We start from the raw sequence: 23,886 nt of genomic DNA, 5'->3' as shown, positions 1-23,886 counted from the left end.
CAAGCTCACATCTACAAACAATGAGGCTGAGGCAACTGAGTCTCAGAGAGATTAAATAACTTGCACCAGGTCCAGGAGGTGGCATAGCCAGGGCGTGATCCTAGGTTTACTAGACCCTAAAGCCTCTCTCCTTACTGTCTCCTGCAACAATAGCTAATACTGATCTGGTCCTTACTCTAGGTTAAGGACTTAACCTGCAGCTGGATACTCACAACAATCATTTATATGCAAACACTATTGTAGTTGTCATCATTTTACCAATGAGGAAACTGAAGCTTAGAAAGGTTAAGTAACCATCTTTTAAAAACAAAGTAAAAACATTTTGTTGGCATGAAATAACTGAACTGGTTTCAGTTATTTGCTGCCTTGATTCATCCACTCTGTCCTGAAGGCAGGTGATGTTAGGGAACACTGTGCTGTTGCATAAATGTGAGTTTCCCACTTACTTGCAAGAGTGAAAGAAAAATACTTGAGTTGCCAAGGTGAAACTCGTCATGTCAACAAATAGCAAAAAGCCCTTCAATCCCTTGATCAATGAATTCCATACCTAAATAAAATAATTATCACTTTCATAAGATGTCTCTCTGCCACAGACAGGAAGAACTGAATCAGTATGTCCTGCAATAGTCTTTAAATAACCAAGGAGAGAGATCAAAATAAAAATAAATCTTAACCAGATTGATAGGTGCACCTTGATTGGTTCTTCTTTTTTTCCTTCAAATAAGCAATACCTTAAAAAAATGAAAAGGTATGTTGAGCCCAGATATCTTGTAATAGATGGTTTTTTTCTCTGACATACAATAGGGTATAACGCGGAAAAAATAATTCTGGCCCATCATTTGTGATGCTTTCCCAGCAAAGTACAGTACAGAGAAAGACAAAGGGAATTTTCAGGATGTGAAATGGTATAACTATTTGGATCTGAACAAACTTGTGTAACTGTACTTCTCCAAGTTTTGGTATGTCGTGGTATTTTGTTGTTTTCTCCGCACAATTGTTTCTTTGCTTCAACCGGTAACAGTTTTTTGATTAAAAAATTGTGTTAAAATAAAATGTAGTTCATTCAGAAATAGTACTGGTGCTAGCTGATTAGGAGGCATAACTTATAAGAATGTTATCATGAACAATGTGATACAATTAGAATTATTTACCCATTAAGCTATCACTTTCCTTCCGCATTCTCACAAACACTCAAATATGTCCTTAAAGTGATGTGCTCAATTAGTAGAAATACCAGTCAATAAAACTAAGGATTATTATCTGTAAAAGAGTAAAAGGCTCATTTTTCTATAAGCTGCTTTTTTAATGAAAACCTCTTCATTTCCCTCAGGCAGCACTTTATCTAAGATGCATTTGGCCAGTTGACTAAAAATACCTGCTAAAGGAAAGAAGGTTCCCATCAAAGCTGTTGAAATCTGATTTCATTTCAGATTCTAGAACTAATGTTGTTTTTTGTTTAAATGGATTTTGTCTGTCAATTTCCAGACCTGCTGTGCCATCAGCCTGTATGGACTGCTGTGGTCAACATGGGGGTTGTAGCAGCAAATTTTATTATGGACTGGTAATTGAATTGAACAGGTTTACATTTGAATAGATTTACTACATCATGATCTCTGACATACTGCATGGGACTGAAATCCCTCTCCATCCATAAAGATACCTTTAAGACAGTATCACTTTCTCCAGGCTTGGAAGGCAAGTCTTGAATCAAGGAGATGGCCAAATATAATTGTGCATTTATATGCAGGGTGCAATGCAATATTTCACTGAGGTTTTTTTTTTTTTTTTTTTTTTAAGAACAAAAGATAGTTACTCATAACTATCCTATCCTTTCTATCTGGGGAAAGAGGCTGGAGAATGGATATTTTGCCATCAAAGTAGGCAAAAGTAAGTGAAAGAAAATAAATTATTATTTGAGAAAGCCAGCAAGAGCAGCAATTCCCTTGAAAACGGGCACTCTAAAGCCTTGATAACAGCAACTGAAGAGGTGTGAGTTATTCATAAGCATCACCCCTGTCCCATTTACTTTCACCAGCAACGTTTACTTAACCACAGTTCACACCTCTTCAGTCACCCTTACCACCCTTCAGGATTTCTCCTGTTGAAAAACCACAATGGTGAAAATTATTTAGGGGAAAATTTTTTTTTTTTAACTTCCTCCTTAAACTGGGAGGCAAAATAAGTCATTTGAAGTAGGCAAATGACTGAGTAAATACAGCAATAAAATGAAACTAATCAAAAAATCCTATCTACCTAGAACTGGAGGCATGTCTCCATGTATTTTAGCTTTTGAAAATAAATTCCAAATCTAGACACATCAATTCAAAGTGTTAATTGATATATTACTTTTATATGTTAAAAAATTGACTCACATTTTGAAAAAAAAATTCTTCAACTGTTAACTTTGAAACCACTCTTAATTAAGTATATTGAACAAGTGTAAGTTCAGTTTAAGTCTCTGTAGCCCAACAAAACAGCAATATCAATATAATTAAGACCAAAACAGCAATATCAATGTAATTAAGAACAGAAATTGACTGCCAATCACTTAGCACTATATTCTGAAATATTCTAAGATAAAGTTTCCCACCTCAAAAAAGAAGCAATTATCATTTTTCTAACTAAAAGGAAAACTTTCATTTAGGATAGGTTGTTGTTCTTGGGCTTTTATTTAAATTGTTTTTCTTTGTCAGAATTGTCCTTTTGACATTTTCATATAAGTTGTCTCTAATAGGAGCAATCGTATCTGTTGCATACCGTTTACATTGTTGCATCTTTGGAGTGTTGGAGAATACTTGGCTTATGGAAGGAACTTAAGTATTTAGTGACTGGATTATAAATAGAAAACATTTTCCTATGAAAAATCCTAACAGTGTGCCACAGATTATACATCCTCTATCCTTATAACTATTACCAAACTTTGTTTCCTTCCTTCCACATCTCTATCATATCTATCTTCTACCATTATTTCTCTCCCCCTTTATCTATCTATCTATCTGATCATACTACAAAGCAACTTGATTTTTTGCTTTTTTTGTTTTTAACTTGGCAATGCACCTTGGCCCTCTTTTCATAAAGCTTAAATTATAAAGTTATATACTTGTTTGTTTTTAGCTGTTTCTAATGGATATGCAAACTGAAGAAAAATAATTGAGAGTGTCTTCTTTGTTCCTAGTCTAGTGAGGAACTAGTTCCTAATGGTCAAGTAAAAGTCAGAGAAAGATGACATGATTCTATGTACCAAAGTATAATCTGATTCACTCATCTTCCTATAACCTAGTTCACAGAAAAAATGTTAGAATAACACTAAGAGAGACGATGTCATCAATATGACAATGTAATATTGTCATAAGCAAAAGCCTTCCCAGAGAAATAGTGAATAAAAGGACAAATCCCATTTGCTTAGAACTCTGGAGGATGGTAGAGACTGGAGAAGGAATCCACAAATGTTGAACTGAAGAAAAATAAAAATCTCAGGAAGGAAATTTCTACTCCAGACCTGCTGATCCATTCCATTTCCCCTTCCCCTTGGTCAGTCCCACACAGCTTGGGAGTTGCTCAGAGTCTGTGGCCCAGGTCCCTCCCACAGCGGACAGAGACTATAGAGCCATTCTCAGCAGGAGTTAGAACTGTAGGAATACACAGGCCCAGGGACCCAAGTCCACAGAGACCCAGCCACGGAGGAGTATGGCATACAAATGGGCCACAGGGTGGGTAGAGGGCAGGGGGCGGAAAAAAGAAAAGAGATACCACAGTAGGCTGTTAGCAAATGTGCCCTTATTCAATTCAATTTCTTTTGCCTGGACCACCTAAACACAAAACGGACTTTTCTGAAGTGACCCACCTTTCTGGATTGACCCACTCTGGCTCCAAAGGGTGGGATACCATGAAGGAGAAGAAACTGGAGGTAGAAAAGCCTCACAGAAAAAAAATATATATATATATGGGGGGAGGTGTGGTTTAAACTGAAGTGCTATAAAATAGGATGGGTTCCAGAACTGTAAAGCTTAAGGGGCACTGAGTGAGGGAGAGAATTCAAATAAATCATAGGCTCTGGGGAGAAAATTCTGCACAAAGAAAAACAACAGAACTCATCAAGATTCTTAGACAAGGAACAGAGGAAAGGAAGCTGTCTTCTGGAGGTGAAACAAGTGCACCACACATCCTGGGCAAGAATCTGGTGAAGAGGGTCTAATCTGAACAGCTAAATGTAGGCTGTTCTAAAGATCTAGAATAAGTTGCACCAACCATGAAAGAAGGGACTTAACACGAAGCCAATCAACAATAAAACAGGAGGGACAAGAGGTAGAAATGGACTTCCAGAGTTAAATCATCAAGATAATCAGATACAGAGATGTGAGCAAAAAATTAAGAAACAGGAAGATATGGCCCAGTCAAAGGAACAAATTAAAACACAGAGTAGACTCAGAAGTTGGAAAACTAATCAAAGATGTCCAAAGAAATCTCCTAAATCAATTCAAGGACATAAAGGAAAATATGGATAAAGAACTAAAGTTTATTAAGAAGACAATGCATGAGCATAAAGAAGAATTTGAAAGTATGAAAAGAAACAAAACAAATTATGGGGAGGAAAAAGCACCATATAGAGATTAAAAATACACTAGAGGCATAAAAAAGCAGATTTGAAGAGAAAGAAGAAAGAATTAGTGAACTAGAAGACAGGACAATCAAAATAATACTATCAGAAGAACAGATAGAGAAAAGAATGGGAAAAAAAAAATAAGCTTTGTCTCAGGAAATTGAGTGAGAGTATGAAGCACACAAACATATTTTTAATGGATATCCTGGAAGGAGGTAAGAAGGAAAAGGGGCAGAAAGAATATTTGAGGAAATAATGGTTGGAAATTTCCCAACTCTTATGAAAGACATAACTATACATGTCCAAGAAGTATAATGTAACCCAAGCAAAATAAATCCTAACAGACCTATTCCAAAACACATACTAATCAGAATGTCAAATGCCAAAGATAAAGAGAGAATTCTGAAAGCAGCAAGAGAAAAGCAATTGATCACATACAAGGGATCCTCAATAAGTCTAAGTTCTGATTTCTCATCAGAAACCACTGAGGCAAGAAGGCAGTAATAGGATATATTTAAGGTACTGAAAGAGAAAAACTGCCAGCCAAAAATTCTTTATCAAGCAAAACTGTCCATCAAAAATAAGGAAGAGTTTAAAATGCTCACAGATAAACAGAAATTGAGGGAGTCTGTCAACAAAAATCTTGCTCTATGAGAACTACTAAAGGGGTTCTGCAAGTTGAAAGGAAAAGACAGGAATGAGTAACTTGGAATAGTGTGAAGAAATGAAGATCTCAGTAGGGGTAACAAAAAGGATAAATGCAAAACCCAATAGTACTGTATCCTCAATAATCAACTCTACTCTTTAATTCTTACAAAAATCAGAACACAATTGAAGAAGAAAAAGGATATTTCCTAATAAAGGATGTGCAAAATACAAAGTGGTAAAGTGGGACAAAAATAAAAAGAGGTGAAACAGAAGGATATGGGAGCAGAGACTGTGTATGCTGTTGAAACTAAGTTGTTATCTTTTCAAATTAGTAGGTTATAGATGTAGATGTGTAATATAAACCCCAGGGTAACCACAAAGAAAGTATTTTAAAAATATACAGAAACAGATATGAGGAAGGGATCAGTCAGATACATCACAAAATATCAACTATACAAAAAAAGAGGTTGCAACAAAGGAAAAGAAAAACAAAGAAAAAGATATAACATATAAAAACCAAAGGACAAAATGGCTTAAGTAAGTACTGTCTGTACAGTAATAACACTGAATGTTAATAGAATAAAAACCCCCAATCAAAAGACAGAATGGCAGAATAGATAAAAACAAACAAAAAGCAGGATCCAATTGTGTGCTATTTACAAGAGACTCACCTTAGACCCAAAGACACAAACAGGTTGAAAGTGAAATGGTGGAAAAAGATATTCCATGCAAACAGTAACCAGAAAAGAGCTGGGGTAGCTATACTAATATCAGAAAAAAATAGACTAAGTCAAAAGATGTTACAAGAGACAAAGAAGGCCACTATATATTAATGAAAGGGGCAATAAACAAAGAAGAAATAACATTCATAAATATTTATGTACCTAACCATGGAACACCAAAAACAGAAGGCAAACACTGGCAGAACTGAGGGAGAAACAGACTTCTCTACAATAATAATTGGAGCCTTCAATACACCACTCTCATCAATAGATAGAACATCTCAACAGAAGATCAATACAGAAATGGGAACTTCAATAACATGATAAATGAACTAGACCTAACAGATATATACAGAACATTGCACCCCCAAACAGCAGGATACACATTCCTCTCAAGTGTACATGGGTCATTCTCCAGAATAGACCACATACTGGGTCACAAAACAAGTCTCAAAAAATGAAATGTATAAAGCATCCTCTCTGACCATAATGGAGTGGGGCTGGAAATCAGTAACAGACAGAGAACTGGAAAATCCACAAATATATGGAAGTTAAGTAACACGCTATTAAACAATCACTGGGTCAAAGAAGAAATTGAAAGGGAAATCAGTAAATATCTTGAGACGAATGAAAACAAGAATACAACATATAAAAATTTATGGGATGCAGCAAAGGCAATGCTGAGAGGGAAATTTATAGCCTTAAATGCTTATACTAAACAAGAAGAGCCAAAATCAAAGACCTAACTGCACACCTAGAGGAACTAGAAAAAGAACAGTAGCCAAGTACAAAGCAAGCAAAAAGAAATGACAAAAGATTAGAGGAGAAATAAATGAAATCCAGAATAAAACAACAAACAAACAAAAACAGAGAGAATTAACAAAACCGAAAGATGGTTCTTTGAAAAGAACAATAAAATTAAAAAACCCTTAGCTAGACTGACAAAGAAAAAATGGGAAAAGACACAAATAAATAAAATCAGAAATAAGAAGGGGACCTCACTACTGACTCCACAGGAAAAAAAATACCATAAGATGATACTATGAACAACTGTATGCCAACAAATTATACAACCTAGATGAAATGGATAAACTCCTAGAAACACAGGGACAACCTATACTGACTTTAGAGTAGAAGACTGCAACAGACCAATTACAAGTAAAGAGATTGAACCAGTCATCCAAAATCTCTCAACAAAGAAAATCCCAGGACCAAATGCCTTCACAGGTGAATTCTATCAATGATCCCAAGAAGAATTAATACCAATCTTGCTCAAACTCTTCAAAAAAATTTAAGGAGTGAACACTACCTAACTTATTCTATGAGGCCAACATCACCCTAAATCTAAAGCCAGATAAAGATACTACAAGAAAAGAAAATTAAAGACCAATTGCTTCAATGAATATAGATGCAAAAATCCTCAGTGAAATGCTTGCAAATCGCATCCAACAGTATATCAAAAGAATTATACACCATGATCAAGTGGGTTTTATCCCAAGGATGCAAGGGTGGTTCAACATAAGAAAATCAATTAACAAATGAAGGGAAAAAACCACAGGAACATTTCAATTGATGCAGAAAAGGCATTTGACAAAACTCAGCGTCCTTTATTGATTAGAAAAACACATACACACACACACATAGAAAAATAGGAATAGAAAGAAACTTCCTCAACATGTTAAAGGGCATTTATGAAAAACCCACAGCTAACATCATACTCAATGGGAAAAGAATGAAAGCTTTCCCTGTAAGATCTGGAAGAAAACAAGGATGCCCACTGCCACCATTGTTATTCAATATTGTACTGGAAGTTCTAGCCAGAGCAGTTAGGCAAGAAAAAGAAATAAAAGGCATCCAAATTGGAAAAAAAGTAAAATTTTTACTATATGCAGATAACATGATCCTATATATAGAAAGTCCCAAAAATTCTACAACAAAGCTACTGAAGATAATAAATGAATTCAGCAAAGTGGCAGGGTCCAAGATCATTACACTAGTGATGAGCAATCTGAGGAGGAAATCAAGAAAAAGCTCCCTTTACAATAGAAACTAAAAGAATCAAATATCTAGGAATACACTTAACAAAGGATATAAAGATCTTGTACACAGAAAACTACAAAAAATTGCCAAAAGAAATCAAAGACACTAAATAAATGAGAGGACATTCCATGTTCATGGACTGAAGACTAAATATTATTAAAATGTCAATTCTACCCAAATGATTTCAGATTCAATGCAAACCCAATAAAAATTCCAATACCTACTTTACAGAAATGAAAAGACAATTATCAAATTTATTTGGAAGGGTAAGGGGCCCCAAATAGTAAAAAAACAAAAAAACAAAAAAAAAAAACTCTTGAAAAAGAAGAATGAAGTTGGAGAACTTACACATCCTGAATTTACAACATATTACAAAGCTATAGAGGTGAAAACAGCATGGTACTGGCAAAAGGCTAGATATATGGACCAATGGATTCGAATTGATAGTTCAAAAATAGAACTGCATATCTATGGCCAATTGACTTTTGTCAAAGTAGCCAAGTCCACTCAATTGGGAAAAAATAGTCTCTTCAACAAATGGTGCTGAGAGCACCAGCTACCCATACTCAAAAGGAAGAAAGAGGACCCCTATCTCGGATCATATACAAAAATAACTCAAAAGGAATCAAAGACTTAAATATAGGTGCCAGTTCTTTAAAACTCCTAGAAAATATAAGTAAGCATCTTCAGGATCTTGTTTTAAGCAATTGTTTCTTAGACTTTACACTCAAAGCACAAGCAACAAAAGAGAAAACACAGATAAATGGTACTGCCTCAAAATTAAAACTTTTATACATCAACGGATTTTGCCGTGAAAGTAAAAAGACAACTTACTCAATGAGAGAAAATATTTGGAAAGCACATATCCAATAAGGGTTTAATATCCAGAATATAAAAAGAAATCCTACGGCTCAACAATAAAAAAATATATATATATATATATTTTCAAACAGGCAAAAGACTTGAATAGACATTTCTCCAAAGAGGATATATACATGGCTAAAAAGCACATGAAAAGATGTTCAACATCACTAGCTATTAGGGAAATGTAAATCAAAACCACAATGAAATATCATTTCACACCCAGCAAATAGCTACTATTGAAAAAAAAAAAACAGAAAATTACAAGTGTTGGAGAGAATGTGGAGAAATAGGAACATTCCCTGCTGGTGAGAATGTAAAATGGTGCAGCCACTGTGGAAGACAATTTGGCAGTTCCTAAGAATAGAATTACCCTAAGACCTGACAACCCCACTACCAGGTATATACCCCAGAAGAAGTGAAAGCAGGGACTTGAACAGATATTTGCCCACCAATGTTCATAGGAGCATTATTCACAACTGCCAAAAGATGGAAGCAACCCAAGTGTCCATCAAATGACGAATGGATAAACAAAAGTAGTATATAAATACAATAGAACACTATCCAGCTATAAAAAGGAATGAAGCACTGATGCATACAACAACATAGGTGAACCTTGAGGACATTGTGCTGCACAAAATAAGCCAGACACAAAAGGGCAAATATTATATGATCTCACTGATATGAACTAATTATAACAAGCAAAATCATAGAGTTAGAATCTAGAATATAGGTTACCAGTGTTAGACAGGGGGTGGAGAATGGGGAGTTGATGCTTAATTTGTACAGAATTTCTATTTAGTTTGATGGTAAAGGTTTGGAAATGGAAGGTGGTGACGGTAACCTATTATTGTGAATGTAACTAGCAGTGCTGAATTATGTATGTGAATGTGGTTAAAAGGAGTAGTTTTGGGTCATATATGTTACTAGAATGAAAATTAGTAGATAAAACTGGGACTGTGTAAAGTGAACCCCATTGTGGATGATGGACCGGGGATAAAAGTATAAGAATGTTCTTTCTTGAATAATAACAAATATACAACACTAATGCAAGGTATTATAATGCAAGGTGGTATATGGGAGAAAATATACCTAATGTAAACTATGGACTATAGCTAACAGTACTATTTTAATATTCTTTCATCAGTTGTAACAAAGGTAACATATTAATGCAAAGTGTCAATCATAGGGGGGTATATGGGAATGCTATATTTTTAAATGATTTTTCTGTAAACCTACAATTTCTCTTATTTAAAATAACAATAAATAATAATAATAGGACATATTGCACAGACTTGTGTATTGGGTGTTTTAAATGTGATAAATACATATAAATTGCTTCGCACAATGCTTAGAAGGCAGATTCTTTCAAATGTTGGCTACTACTTTAAAAAAAGAAATAGTACAATTTTTAAAAAGTGCTATCAACTGTAACAAATGTTCCACGCTAACACAAGATGGTGGTGATGGGGTGATGTATGGGAATTCGGTACCTTATGCATGATTGTTTTGTAAGCCTACATCTTCTCAAAAAAAAATTTACGAAAAGAAAGAAATTATAAATTCTAGCAATGCTACACCTAATTAAAGCTGTGCTTTGTCCTTGGTGAATAAATACTTGGGTTTATTTGAAGCTAAAAAATAGATCTTCAGTAATGACAAAATGTACAAACTAATAGGGCAAACACCAGGAACAAAGCATATTTCTATTATTCAACAGAAGCTATACACTTAAATATTTAATTTACCTAATTTTTTCCAGAATTTGATTATTAGATTTTTATTGTCACCTTATAAAATTGTAGAAAAGGAAACAGTACAACCCAAATGCAGTATGCAAAATGCACATCTAAAAAAGTACACACATAAAGTGAATGCCAGGCCTCCTGAAGAAAATTTCTATCTCCAGGATGAAAATGTGGATGTTCTAGATGTTCACTAGACATGGTAAAATTGACAAATATTTCGAGGCCTGTGACCAGTATAGAATAGTTGAGTAGATTCTGAATCTGACTACTTGGGTTTAGTTCCTAGCTCCACCACCTACTTGTATAAGCTTAGGCCATTTGTTTAGACAAAATTCATGTTCACTGCTTTCGTTTTGTATTTTTTTGTTATCCCCAACTGAAAGCAAATGAAAAATAACTTTAATAATGCAAGCACTTGATAATAGGAAATAAGTCCAGAAGATAAAATTAAAGAGGAATAAAGAGTGGTATAAAACCAAGACTTAAATTTAAAAATTCGTGTATGAACTCAGAAATGAAGAGAAAAGCAAAAAGGCAATGACAGTACCCTCTTGGTCATCCTTAATCCTTTGCCTTCTGAAAAATACAAAGATGAAAAGACCAGAACTATAAAGCATACTTTGTGGGTTTAGCAGCGTATCAGATGTATCCTACCTTGTCCCCTCCTCTCGATGTCATGCAGAAAGTTCAGGTGTAAAGGAGTATTCTGCCATTACACACAGGGTACTTACTGTTACCCCGTCTTTTCCTGCTTTCTCTAAAACTGTTGTAATTCCCTGTGACACTCACCCCAACCCTACCATCCCCATTCCCAACCTAAATCACAGGGACACCAGCAAAGTGCCTTACCTTCTTTCAGCATGCCCACTTTTAAACACTTCATGAAGCGGCAAGCCTGGCAGGATTTACGTCTGCGCTTTGTGATTTCACATTCATTTGTGGCAGGGCAGCTATATTCTATATTACCTAAAACACACAGTTCGAAGAAAAGAAGCTGTTAGACTTGCAAGATCCACAATATCAACTGTTAGTCCCTCTCCCCTCAAAATGTCACATGGAATTCATGAGGAATGCCACCAAAGTCATGAAACCAGATGCTTTGTTCCAACCCGATGACACATAGAACAATGAGAAGACATATGGTAAAGCTCTCCAAAAGATTCAGTTTGAAATTTGCCATTTTAACATTACTTTTAGCCCACCCATGCAAAATGACAGTTTTCTAGAATCTGAGGATCCAAAAGAAATTTGGATCCAAAATAGATTAATTCCATAAAAATACAAACACCAAAACTGTATTGTTATATCATCAAGCTGGATATCTTTTGGCTATTAATGCTCTAGCACATCAGGCTTATTGTCTTAATAACAATGAACAACATAAACCTCACTGTGAAAAATGATCAGCAGGCTAATTTAGGACCCTGCAGTAAGCTCCTCGAGGACAGGACTAAAATTACGCAGTTCTAGCTGCAATGCATACTAGAGCCTTGCCACACAATCCTATGTTTACTGATGATGATCATCATCATGTTTGTCATCTATTTGCATAATTATTTGTATACTCTCAAGCTCCATGAAAATGTTACAAATAAGGATAAGCTGCTATGAAATTATATGTTTAATACTAGAGTTACAAAACAAGGTAGTACTATACATTTGAAATAAGTGTGTAACCAAAAGAATATCCAAATTTTAATTTTAATTTTTTTCATTTAGCTCCAATGACAGTATGTGGGATGTGCTCTGGGGCTGCCTACAGCTTTGTACGGAAGCTGCCTTTAAAATAAAGCCTCTCTCCTCCATCAGCTCTGTCACATAGTGCTTGAAGGTCTTTCACTACTTCCTAACCCTTTCCCCTTGTGATTAAGTACATTAGTATCTTAATGAAAATGCATTCTGTTTATTGCCCTCTTGGGAAGGGGGAGGTCATCACACCAAATGCATAAATTGTCATCAGAGATGGTCCAAGCATAATTGCAATTTTGCTGCTCCATGTTTGCAATACTCAGGGTCCATCCAAGTCCCCTGAAACATGTGCAGATTCTGGTAATTAGCATAGAGTCTGCCTGGGACCACAGCATTGATGAAATATTTCAGAGTTAATCACACTTTGTAAACACTGATTTATATTGACTACCTTTCTCCAGACTGATGTCTCCTCATTAAATATCACATTAGTGGATTGAGGATTGCACAAAGACTCAACAACTCAGCAACTGCTAATTCAACAGGAAGTAATACCTAACCACTTATACCTATTGAAAATTGGCTAAGTATGCATGACTTTTAAAAAAGTGTGTACATTATAACTTGGGATAAGCCTATCAAAATTGTTTGACTAAATTAGCATTTTAATTCAGGGCCTTTATAATAATAAAAGCAACTGCTTTTTTACCTAAGAGGTGAAATAAAAGTGATATTAATCATAAAAACAACAGCATACACCATCACCTTCCTCAGAGATATTACTGACTGTCATGGAAAACCAAGGACAAGTCAAAGAAACCACACTGGGTGATGATGGCTAAGAATAAAAGAACTCAGAATCTGAACTTTAGATGAACCACTTTTCACTGTCGAGTTTCTTTAACCATCTCAGCAAACTTATTTTGCAATTTTCTAAGGGATAGTTAGTATTCTACTACCAGATCTTTCCCTGCATTTATTTAAAAAGAAACCCAGGGCTTTGCTTTCTTAGAAAGGGCTGAACAATGACTGGCTAACAGCACACTAGAAAGAAGAAAATATGTTCAACAAACAGCATTTCTTTCCCTTCTTGTGCCTGAAGCATCACTGTGACATAATAGTTTGCTCACCCTCTAGGATCAAGGCATAAATACTAGTCCCACACTTTTAACCCAATGCTGGAAACTGCTACCTGGATGACCCATCATCACACACACAAATACATATATAATCATATTTCTTTTCAAATTGGTTCTGCTTCCCCTTTCAAAACAGGGTCCCCATTCTTCACATCAACACACTTGTGACATGAACCTAAATCAGGCAGGCCTGCTCTCCCTCTGGACTATTGGAGTCACCTTCTAACTGGGCGTTTTCCCTCCATTCAGTCCCTCCCTAATCCATCCTGTATAGCACTATCACATTCCTCTTCCTACATCTGCTTTGATCATTTCACTAACCTAATTAGACTAGCAAACGCAGTCCTCCCCCAATCTAACTCTCATCTGCTCTCCAGCTATATTACAAATATTACTTTACATAATTTTTAATGCAGCCATTTTTATTTATTCATATTTTTCTAAGCATCCTTCAGACTTCCCTCTGAGAAGGATCGACCTATGTTCTTGATTTCTTCTTGAAATTATTTTGAAGCCTCAATGTTCAAATTGAATTCCATACAAACCTTTCATGAAAACTTCTTACACCATTCCAGAAGAAAGCGATTTCTTGGTTCTCATATCTGTTCAGTTTCTCTCATCATATACAGTATTTTGTTATACCTTTCACTTGTGCATTGCCCACAAGATGGTAAGATCCCGGGGGACGGAACAGTTTTTTATGCAGTATAAAAATCTTCTGCCAGAAAGTAGAATTTAAGAAAGCAGTATTTAAATAAAACAATATTCTTACAATACTTTAATATTTTCTTGGTATCTCAAGGTCACAATTATGAACATCATTTATAGTGCCGTAATGTAGTAATGCCCAAAGGGGCAAATGAGCTGGACCTCCCATTGTGACACAATACTAAGAACGTTAGGAAGGCAATTCCACTAAAAAATAAAAAAGTGGAAGGAAAGCTAGTTGATTTTTCAAAACCTCGGAAAGTAGCTTTGACAAAAATGGAAATGCACGGCAAAAGGATAGCTCATCGAGGAGGGAATAAAAGAAAATACATAGCCTTCTGGGGAATAAAGTAAAAAAGAAGAAAAAAATCATATGAGACTTTAAAGGAAATGAAAGTACATCCTGACACAAACAGAATAAAAACATAGGGAAAATAAAATATGAAAATAGATGGCACTAAAAGAACCGAGCTAATTAAATTTTTTAACTTATAATCCTCACTATTATTTAGAAAATAGGCACTTTCAGAATTGGAGCCACAAGTGGAAAAAATGTTTAGAAGTGATTCTACAAAAGTAGCTGAATCTATGAATGACTTTTCTCTGGATGATTGTGGAAAGATTGTATAAAATTTCTTCAAAAAACAAACAAAAAAAAACAAATTGCCATAGAGTTCCAGATCACACACGAGGAAGTGCTCTAGTTTCCTTTCTAACCATTACCTTCTATAATCCTTCAATGGCAAAGAGAAATATAAATACAGGGAAATTTTTTTAAGAATAATGCCTTGGGATAGTGCCTTTGAATGAACTTCTGAGAGAGGGTCCCTGCCTTATTCACTACTGAATCCTCAGTGCTTATCAATCAGCCTGGAAGCTTCTATCACAGGCTGGGTTGGGAGAGAGACATGGTCCCTGCTCTTGAGGAACCAAAAGTCTTATGGAGAAGACAAGACATGGAAGGAAATAACAATACAGCTTAGTGCCTGCTGTAATACTGGATGCCGTGCTAGCACACACCTGCACACACATGTACTCCCTCAAATGCAGAGATTAGGCTTAGGGACATCCGTGAGCCCTTCACACAGAAGCAAATGCTTGGACTGTGCTGTGAAAAATGAATCAATGACTACACAGGGATAAATAACTTTTCCCAAAGCTGCAGAGAACACAGCAACATTTAGGGAAAAAAAAAAAAAAAAAAAAAAAACTTCGTAGTAAATGCATGGAAGATGTATGGTCTGAAGTGTTTTCCCAAATGTTACATTTTCAGCTTAAGTGCATAGAAATTGTTTACAATTAAACATGTATCCTTCATCCAAATATTATGTTGTAATAAATTTGTTTTGACACAGGTGGATCATAACCTTGATTTCACTAAATAACTCTGGTTTATAGCTTGAAAAACAAAGCAACATCATCTTACAGAATTTATTTGCTGGAGGAAAACCTCTCTAATTTCCAAGCTCTCCCAATGAGTTACTTGGTTTGTTGTTCTTGACTATGATCACCAATCCAACAAAGTCTTTGATCCATGTTAGAATCTACAGAGATTCTGCCCTTGAAAAACCTTCCCTGGTGCTTTTACTATTCAATAAAGAAAACATTTTATCCTAAAAATGTGCTGCCCCAAGCACCTGGGTAATAAGTTACATCTATTTTGGTAATGGTTCAAAGGCATTACTCCCAGCAGACCACATGCTCTCTAAGGAATACGGACACTTGTTTTCCTTCAATTCACTTAACGTAGAAAATAGACAACAATATTTCCATTAGCAATTGTGGGCCCCTGGAATGCTGACACCAGACAGTAATTCAGAAGGACGCAGAAGTTATTGTTCACAGCATAGGATTCTCATTTCAGACAGAGAGTTTCTTGGATTAGAGCTTGCTGTTTCTGATACATTTGTTAGATGGCACCAGGGACAGAATTGGGCAGCTACTGATGACACGACTGGAATTTTCCCAGTTTTGTCAATAGCTGGGGAAGTGAGCTGTGCTGCAGTGGGAACTGAATCAACATGGAAGCCCTGGGTTTTTAAACCAGGCTGACAAGAATGATAGAGCAATTTATAATATCTCCTGGCGGCTTTTCAGAAAGTCCTGGGCTCCAATTACTTATTTGAGAGTCTTTTGTACAATTAGTTTGCAGGCAATATAATTTTCTCACTTACTGCTTAATAGAATCTTGCAGTTAGCTGGCGGTTAGAATAACAGGGTGCATGTAAAACTCCAGCCTGGAGTGCCAGTGGATAATTTGTATATTCCTTTCAGTCACTTAATGGACTTTTACAGTCTGGCAGTGAAAGGGCTGAATGATGTAAATTAGCATGGCATCTCAAAATAAAAATATATGTCAAATCTTTACTCCCGATTCACATCACTCCCACATGGTAATGATGTATTTAGATTTCTGTAGTTCCTGAGAGTTGCCCTCTTTTTCATATATACAGACATCATAATTGTAAAGTCAATTTGAAAGCATCTGTATATTTCCCCCAATTGTTTTAATTTTATTAACCAAACCAAATGGTTTGAGATGACCCATGGGGCACTCTGAGTGGGATTTATGCATTTGTTTTTCAACATTAAGTGATTTAAAAATCATGGGATTTGCCTCAGTATACAATTACAGAGCATTAAAAACAAGTAGGCAATAATCTGTAGTATTTTTGTTTTAAATGCCCTAAAACAAAAAAGAAGGGAAGAAAGAAAACCCTTCTGAATCAGCACTTTGTATTCTTTATTGTTTAAAAGTAAGGGTCTTTCCATTTTTACAGATGCAACTTCCCTTTCTTCTTCTTTTCTTTATTTTTTAAGTATTCCTTTATCTCTACCTACTCTCTGCACATTCCACTTGAAATAGAAAATAATAGCATCGTTACCTGGGATTAATAATGTGTTATATATCTGTAGCAAAAATAAAATCATAATAACATAAATGCACATACCAGTTAAGGGGGAGCATTTCTTTTTTTTAAAGAATAAACTCAAAGCTAGACTTGAAAAAAAGCCACCTACAGAAACTATACTCATTCCTAAGGGATGGCTCCAAGCACTTTTTGAAGCTTCCTTTAGAACTGCCATAAAGCCATTTTGTAAGCTATAAAAGGGAGGTTGTTGGCAGTGATGGTGTCATATTATACTTCATTTTCACCCAAAACGGTTTGATTTCCCTCTTCATCACAAGACTTGATGTCAAATTATTTTTTCTTATATAACTTAGTTTATTTATTTGATGCATTAAAATAATAGATAGCTTTACTGGGAATTAATACTTAAATCATTATTTCTCTGATATAAAATACTTCAATTTTCTCCCCAAACTTCATTTCAATGCTCCTTTCTTATGCATTTTTTTTTAATTAGAGAAGCTGTGGGTTTACAAAACAATCATGCATAAAATACAGGATGTCAAAGGTCAAAGATTTGTTATCACTAAAAGTAAGATTGCATCTCTCTGTTGTATTGCAAGGAAAATTGTGTAGCAGTCAAAAAAAATAGTGCAGAATGGTGGGAAATTAGTTAGCCTTGATTTTTCCTAGCATAAACAAAACGCTTTATGCCTCAGTTCCCCCCCCCCAATTTGTAAACACAGTCATTCCTGTCATTTTAATTCCAACAACGTTTTCTGAACACTAGGCACTGTGCATGCTCATCTCAAAGAAAAGGTGGGAAAAAAAAACTCTTGTGTGCTCATTCTATATCCATCTTTAGCAAAGTGCCTCCCATATGTTTCAGGACAGCATCTGAGGATGAATGAGGGAAGGGAGGGGAGGAGAAGGGAGAAAAAGAGAGGAAGAAAGAAAATGGTAGACCAAAGTTCAAATTCCAGCTTTGCCATTTATTAACTGTGTAAATTTGAACTAGTTACTTTACCTTTACAACCCAGTTTCCTAATGTAAAAACAGAATAATCAAACCAACTTATAACAGTGTAAGAATAACAAAAGACAAAGGTATTAAAATCATACATAGTTTTGTTCCCCCTTTTGAGAAGAAAGGATAGAAACATTTTGAGATTCCATTGATTATTATATATGGCTTGACTCGAAGAACTGAAATATGGAGTTTGGGATATTATAAAAAACAATCTTCCTCAGATTATGAAAAGGTGTGAAAATGAATACTCCATTCACTCAGAAAACAGAATTTTGTCTTGCCAACACCTCCAGAAAATATATAACTGTGTTTTACAGAAATTGAAGGGGAAAGGAAGAAGCATAATAACTCAAGGACTGAGTCATTTTTTAAAGCACCAAATTATCTAAAAACTGAATTCCCGAGACATCAACTGCAACTCGTGAGCATTTCCTGTCAATACACTGGAGCTCATAAACAGATCCATTGGTGTAATCTCATTATATATAATCGAGAGTAAAGCATTTGCAAAGCTCTCCAAAATTTCACCCCCCACTGACCTCTTGCCACAATCTCCAGCCAATTTCTACCCTTATCCCAAGCCCACCTCCTTTTCTGACACCCACACTGAATTACTGAAATTCCCAGAAAGCAGCCTTCTCTCTCCTGCCTACCTTCTGCGTATGTTTCTTTGTCATTTCTTCAGTGACACTCCCCCAGACCCCACCAGACTGAGTTAGGAATATTTCTGGGTGAAACCAGTTCATCTCTTTTATTTCAGGTGAGACTTTCTATCAGCACTTAATATAATTTGCTATATGTGCCAATTTAATTGCCCACCTCCTGTCCCAACCCTAACTCCTTGAAGGCAGGGACTTCTTTCCCTCTGAATCCCTGTACCCAGCAGAATGTCTAGTCGAGTTGAACGATGCACAGGAAGCACTTATTATTTGTCAATTTGATTTTTAGTGTTCCTATTCTTCAATCCCCCATTTTAATGTTTAGCCTCAAATTATTAATTAAAAAACATAAATACAGTCAATTAGGCAATAAATCTCATAGCAACCCACTAACAATATACGAGTTGTCATAAGGCAACACAAATTTATAGAATATTGGACTTCAAAGAGAGCCTAACTTCCACTTAGTGCAGCACCTCATTTTAGATAGAAGATCACTGAGGACGGAATATGTAGTGTGTGACCATGTGCCAGGCACTCTCCTAAGTGCTTCTTTATATCCCCATTTTGCAGAAGAGAGAATTAAGGCACAGAGAGAACAGGTAATTTGCCCAGAAATACACAGTTAAAAAGTACCAGAGCCAAGATCTGAACCCAGGCAGTCCGGTTTCAAAGGCTGCACTCTTAACTGTGATGCAAAACTGCCTCTTACTCTAATTTTTCAAAAGTAGTCAATTGAATGTCAGTTAAAATTGAAATAAAAAATGTAAATACTATCTTCTGAAAGAGTGTGTAGCTATCGTTGCTGCTGTTGTCTCTGTTTGGAAAGGAAATTTTGATGCTTGACAATAGGAGCCAGGGAATGATAGGATAAGTGCAAATGTTGGCATTGTCTTTCGTTGTTGTCAGACGAACGGGACAAGGGCAGCTGTGGGACAGGATAAGGTTGCTTTTAGAGAATGGAATCTCTCAACACCTCAAAAAGAAATCCCTCAACTTGTCTCTGTTCCACTGTGGTTGGTGGCCAGTTTAATTCCACAGAAACCAAACAGACCATGTCACCAAAGCAACAGGTGTCAGGTTGTACACAATGCATTTTAATGATCCCAAAATAATACTATTGTTCATGATAGGAAAACAAAAGTGACTGTAATCAGGAGCATTTTCTAAAATGCATTAAAAGGGAATAATAAGTGTATAATAAAAATACGCTTATTGATGAAAATCATGGGGAATATAAATATTTCTCATCCAATGTATACAGAATTCAATGTTTTCAACTTCGACATGATGATATCTTCTGGGAAAAGGCAACAGCTCTACTGCAGTGTGGAGCACATACCCTACACATACCGTACGTGACGCGCACAGCCTCTTCATCTTGGTTTTTAAGCTCCTACAGTGTAGGGATCGTGTCACAGAAGCCGTCATAAAAGAGCTCAAAGATGACCCTAGCCACAAGGTGATCCATGCCACAAGAAAGGCATTTTATCTGAACTAACCAAAATCCCCAAATTCACTATGTTCAGTACCCAACATCAACGTCTACATGTTCTTTCTCTACATACAAATTTTAAACAATTAAGTCTGATATCAGTCTGCTTCATGCTCTTCTAAGGCATATGATTGGAAAACAAAGTTTCCTCACAAAATACCTTTGGTGAAAGAAAGAAATGCTAATTAAGTCTAATGCAGTCTCTTCCTCTAAACAAAACAGGTTTTTTCAATGTGTACAGTTTCCAAAGTGTACCAGTAACAGGCTGGTACAGTAATTCCACATGACAAGTGTGGAGATATTTGGAGCAATATCCTATGTGACAAAAGCAGCTGACTCTTAAAAGGGAGCTTTTGGGTAAGTCCTTGCTTTTGGGGAAGTCCTGCTTGACACAACTGATCTGTATTTCAACTGCAGGAGGCAGTATAACCTAGGGATTATGAGCTAATGGGCTGGAGTCAGATCTGGTTCAAATTCTGGTTCCACTGTTTTTCTGCATGACTTTGGGAAAGTTTTATAAATTTGAAGTGACTTTCTTCATGTATGAAATGGGATTGGGTAATAATAATTTCTACCTCATGGAGTTGATGCCAGAATTAAATTAGACAATATATTTAACATGCTTAGCTGAGTGCCTGGCACAGAATAAGCATTGGTTATTTATAATTACAGTATATATTTAAGGAAAGAATTTGGAAAGCAGGAGAAAAAGCTAAGAGGGACTCAAGATGTGCCAATGTGCTGGTTCTCAGCAGAAGGGAAAGGAAACATTAGGCAGAGAATTTCTTCTGACCTTGTTCTAGTACACAAAATGGCACAGACTTGATGCCCAAGTCAAAGGGTGTGCTGTGAGAAGCCAACAGCCAACCGAAATAACCCTCCACATAAACCTACTCAAAGATGGTGGAACATTCACTAAAGGGCACATTCTAAAAGCTCAGGAAAATGGGACAGGCTTCTTGGCTGGAAGGAGTAAAACAGGGAAAGCCCAGAGGAGAAAAATGAAAGCTCTTAACATGTAAAGTCTGTATCTGAGGAGTTCTCTCTCAGAAATAAAATCTGTACACCTGAACTCTCTCCTAGGATAGGGGTTGCAGAAAAGTGGCAATGCCTCAGGAAGATAGAGTGAGAAAGGGAAATTTAACAGAAAACTTAGCAGGGAAGACAAGGGGCTTCCTGTGATGGTTGTCAAGGGGGACAAGGGTAGGGACTCACCCTTGTGATCAGATATTTGTTTAACTCTCACTCTTTCACATATAGCAGGGGTTGGCAAACTTTTTCTTAAGGGGCAGACAGCAAATATGCTCAGCTTTGCAGGTCCTTCACAGCCTTTGTCAGAATTCTTCTACTGCTGTCCTACCATGTAAGCAGCCATAGACACCAATATAAGAATAGGTGTGACTGTGTTCTGATAAAGCTTTCTTAAGCAAAACAGGCTGCAGTTGAATTTTGCCCCTGGCCTTGGTTTACTGATCTCTGGTTTAACCCTTTGGGCAAGAGACTGCAATGATAAAAATTCCTTATATTCTATTGCTCATTATTTCCTTTTTTGCTCACAACCCTGTAAGGTAGCATCCCACAAATTAGGCACAGAAATTAAAAATATATCTTTGCAAATTTTCAATACCTGAAATGCACAAATGGAGAAATGAGTTGGAGGGCTTTTGTTCTAAATATCTACAGAATTTAAACTAGAATTTAAAATAGTCTTCAGAATCTCGGGAACACTAAAGGTGCCCATGAAGTAGTGAAGTACCATAGGAGTAGCGAAGATGCTGTGGAGGCAAAAGGAAAAAAAAAAGTGCAATCAAGGATGAAAAATTGGGCTAGATTAATTCCTTTGAAGATTCTTACACTTGGCTCTGATCGTCCTCAAACTGAAACTATGCAAAGAGTATACACTAAAAAACAGATATCAGAATGGATATCTGGGATAGGCTTTCAATTTCATTCTAAATGTGCATTCAGATTTTAAGCTCTAAATTCTAAATTAATCTAGATTTCCTTGTACCATATACTTTTGTTCTCTTTCTAGTATTACTTAGGGATAATTTTTAAAAGTGTATAAGATGTTTATTTTTTCTTTAAAGATATGGATTCATTCATATAAACATGACTTATTTTTTTCTCCTCCTAATACTTAAAATAAAAAAAAAAAGAAAAAAGGAATTAATTCTGAGACACCCTTTGTTATTGTCACAAAGTTTATGCAGGTGGACAAGTAACCTCAAATCAAAACAGGAGAGCAGAAGTAAGCCTTTTTCCTCCTGAAACCAAGAAGAATTATAGATCCAGGGAAGAGATATCAGTGGTTGGCATCAAGGTACACATTTAGGATCAATCTAAGATTAGTAACCAAAAATTGGGTGGAGAAATGATTGTTAGTAGATAAAAATAAGGGAACTGAGAAAGCAAACTGATACGGTACTGAAGAGTTGAACTCTCAGGCTTCATATTTAGAGGATTTCTGAAAATGAATTATTTTTGAAAATGAATTATAAGAATGAGGCATTTTAAAGACTTAGTTCTGTCTCCTTTATAAAAACCTTTAATATCATCTAATCATAACTTTTGGAATACTATTTATCCATTTTTATTTTATTTTATTTTATTGTATTTTAACAACTTACTGGAAGATTTTGTCCATGGACTAAAACCTCTCAAGGAAAATTCAGTCTAAAATCATTCAATGCTTTAAAAGCTTTTAAATATGCAACACAGTGTAGTGAGGGGGTTGAGAGCACAGGTTTCGAGGTCAGAATGCCATTGCTGTTGGAACAATTACTTCTCTGTGCCTCAAGTTCCATATCTATAAAATGGGAATATTAAATATACACATACCTTCACTTCATTAGAATCACAAAAAGATAAAATAAAATAACTAATGTAGGGTGCTTAGAACAATAAGTGGCATACTGAAAAGCTCATACATTAGTTATTATTATTACTGGTATAAAAGCTGAAAAAACTACTTGCAATGCCCACAGACATAATTATTTATGGATAAACCTAAGGAGATAAAAGATTACAATTTTAAATTAAGAACTGTCTGAAACCCTTGAAAGTGTTTAGACATTTTTTTAATATAAAATTTATTTTTTAACTATTACCATGAAAACCAAGAGCACTATAATACCTTACCCAAATCCTTTACCCAATTTTGTTTTCTTCTGAAACTTTTAGAATCATATAAATGAGTTTCAATGGTTAGGCCTTAACATTGCTGAAATCTCATTACCAGCAACCTCAAAGAAAGCTAATTAATGCATTCTGTGTACTTCATAATATCTAAGATATTATCTAAGCTTATCAAGTAATAGTATCAGAAAAATGGATCACTGCCCTGGGCTTTATCAGTTACAGAAAAAAAATTCTGTCCCATACCACTCACCTCCACCCTAGCATTCCACACAACTTACCTTACAGCTTCCAAAAAGGTAAATTTTAACAAGAATTGATTCTTTTCCTCAGAAAATAGCAATTCATACTGAAACACATACTTTTATAAATAATTAAAAAAACAACAATGGCCCACCTTCACATCAGTAGGAACTTCGGACCATAAAAGTCTCATCACTCCTTGTTCTTTCTAACCCTGAAGGTAAACATTCTACCTTACTGGATTTAGCAATAACCAATGATGAGTTTACAGAAGGAATGGAGTTAATCATATAATGTTTTTAACATATGCATAAA

The 23,886-nt window shown here is 35.6% G+C and overlaps 1 protein-coding gene across 12 annotated transcripts in view; it reads right to left on the bottom strand.

Annotated features, from left to right (window-relative positions):
• Positions 1-23,886, bottom strand: part of ESRRG (estrogen related receptor gamma) — a 654,513-nt gene that overhangs the window by 170,182 nt on the left and 460,445 nt on the right. For all 12 annotated transcript variants that reach the window (XM_037823731.1, XM_037823739.1, XM_037823738.1 and 9 more), the window contains one exon: positions 11,469-11,585. In XM_037823731.1, the coding sequence (XP_037679659.1) occupies positions 11,469-11,585 (117 nt within the window). The remainder of the gene's footprint in view (positions 1-11,468; positions 11,586-23,886) is intronic.

The sequence above is a fragment of the Choloepus didactylus genome, chromosome 2, assembly GCF_015220235.1.
Source record: "Choloepus didactylus isolate mChoDid1 chromosome 2, mChoDid1.pri, whole genome shotgun sequence".
Classification (NCBI taxonomy): domain Eukaryota; kingdom Metazoa; phylum Chordata; class Mammalia; order Pilosa; family Megalonychidae; genus Choloepus; species Choloepus didactylus.
The sequence above is the reverse complement of the archived record's forward strand: the minus strand, read 5'-3'. Positions and strand labels throughout refer to the sequence as shown.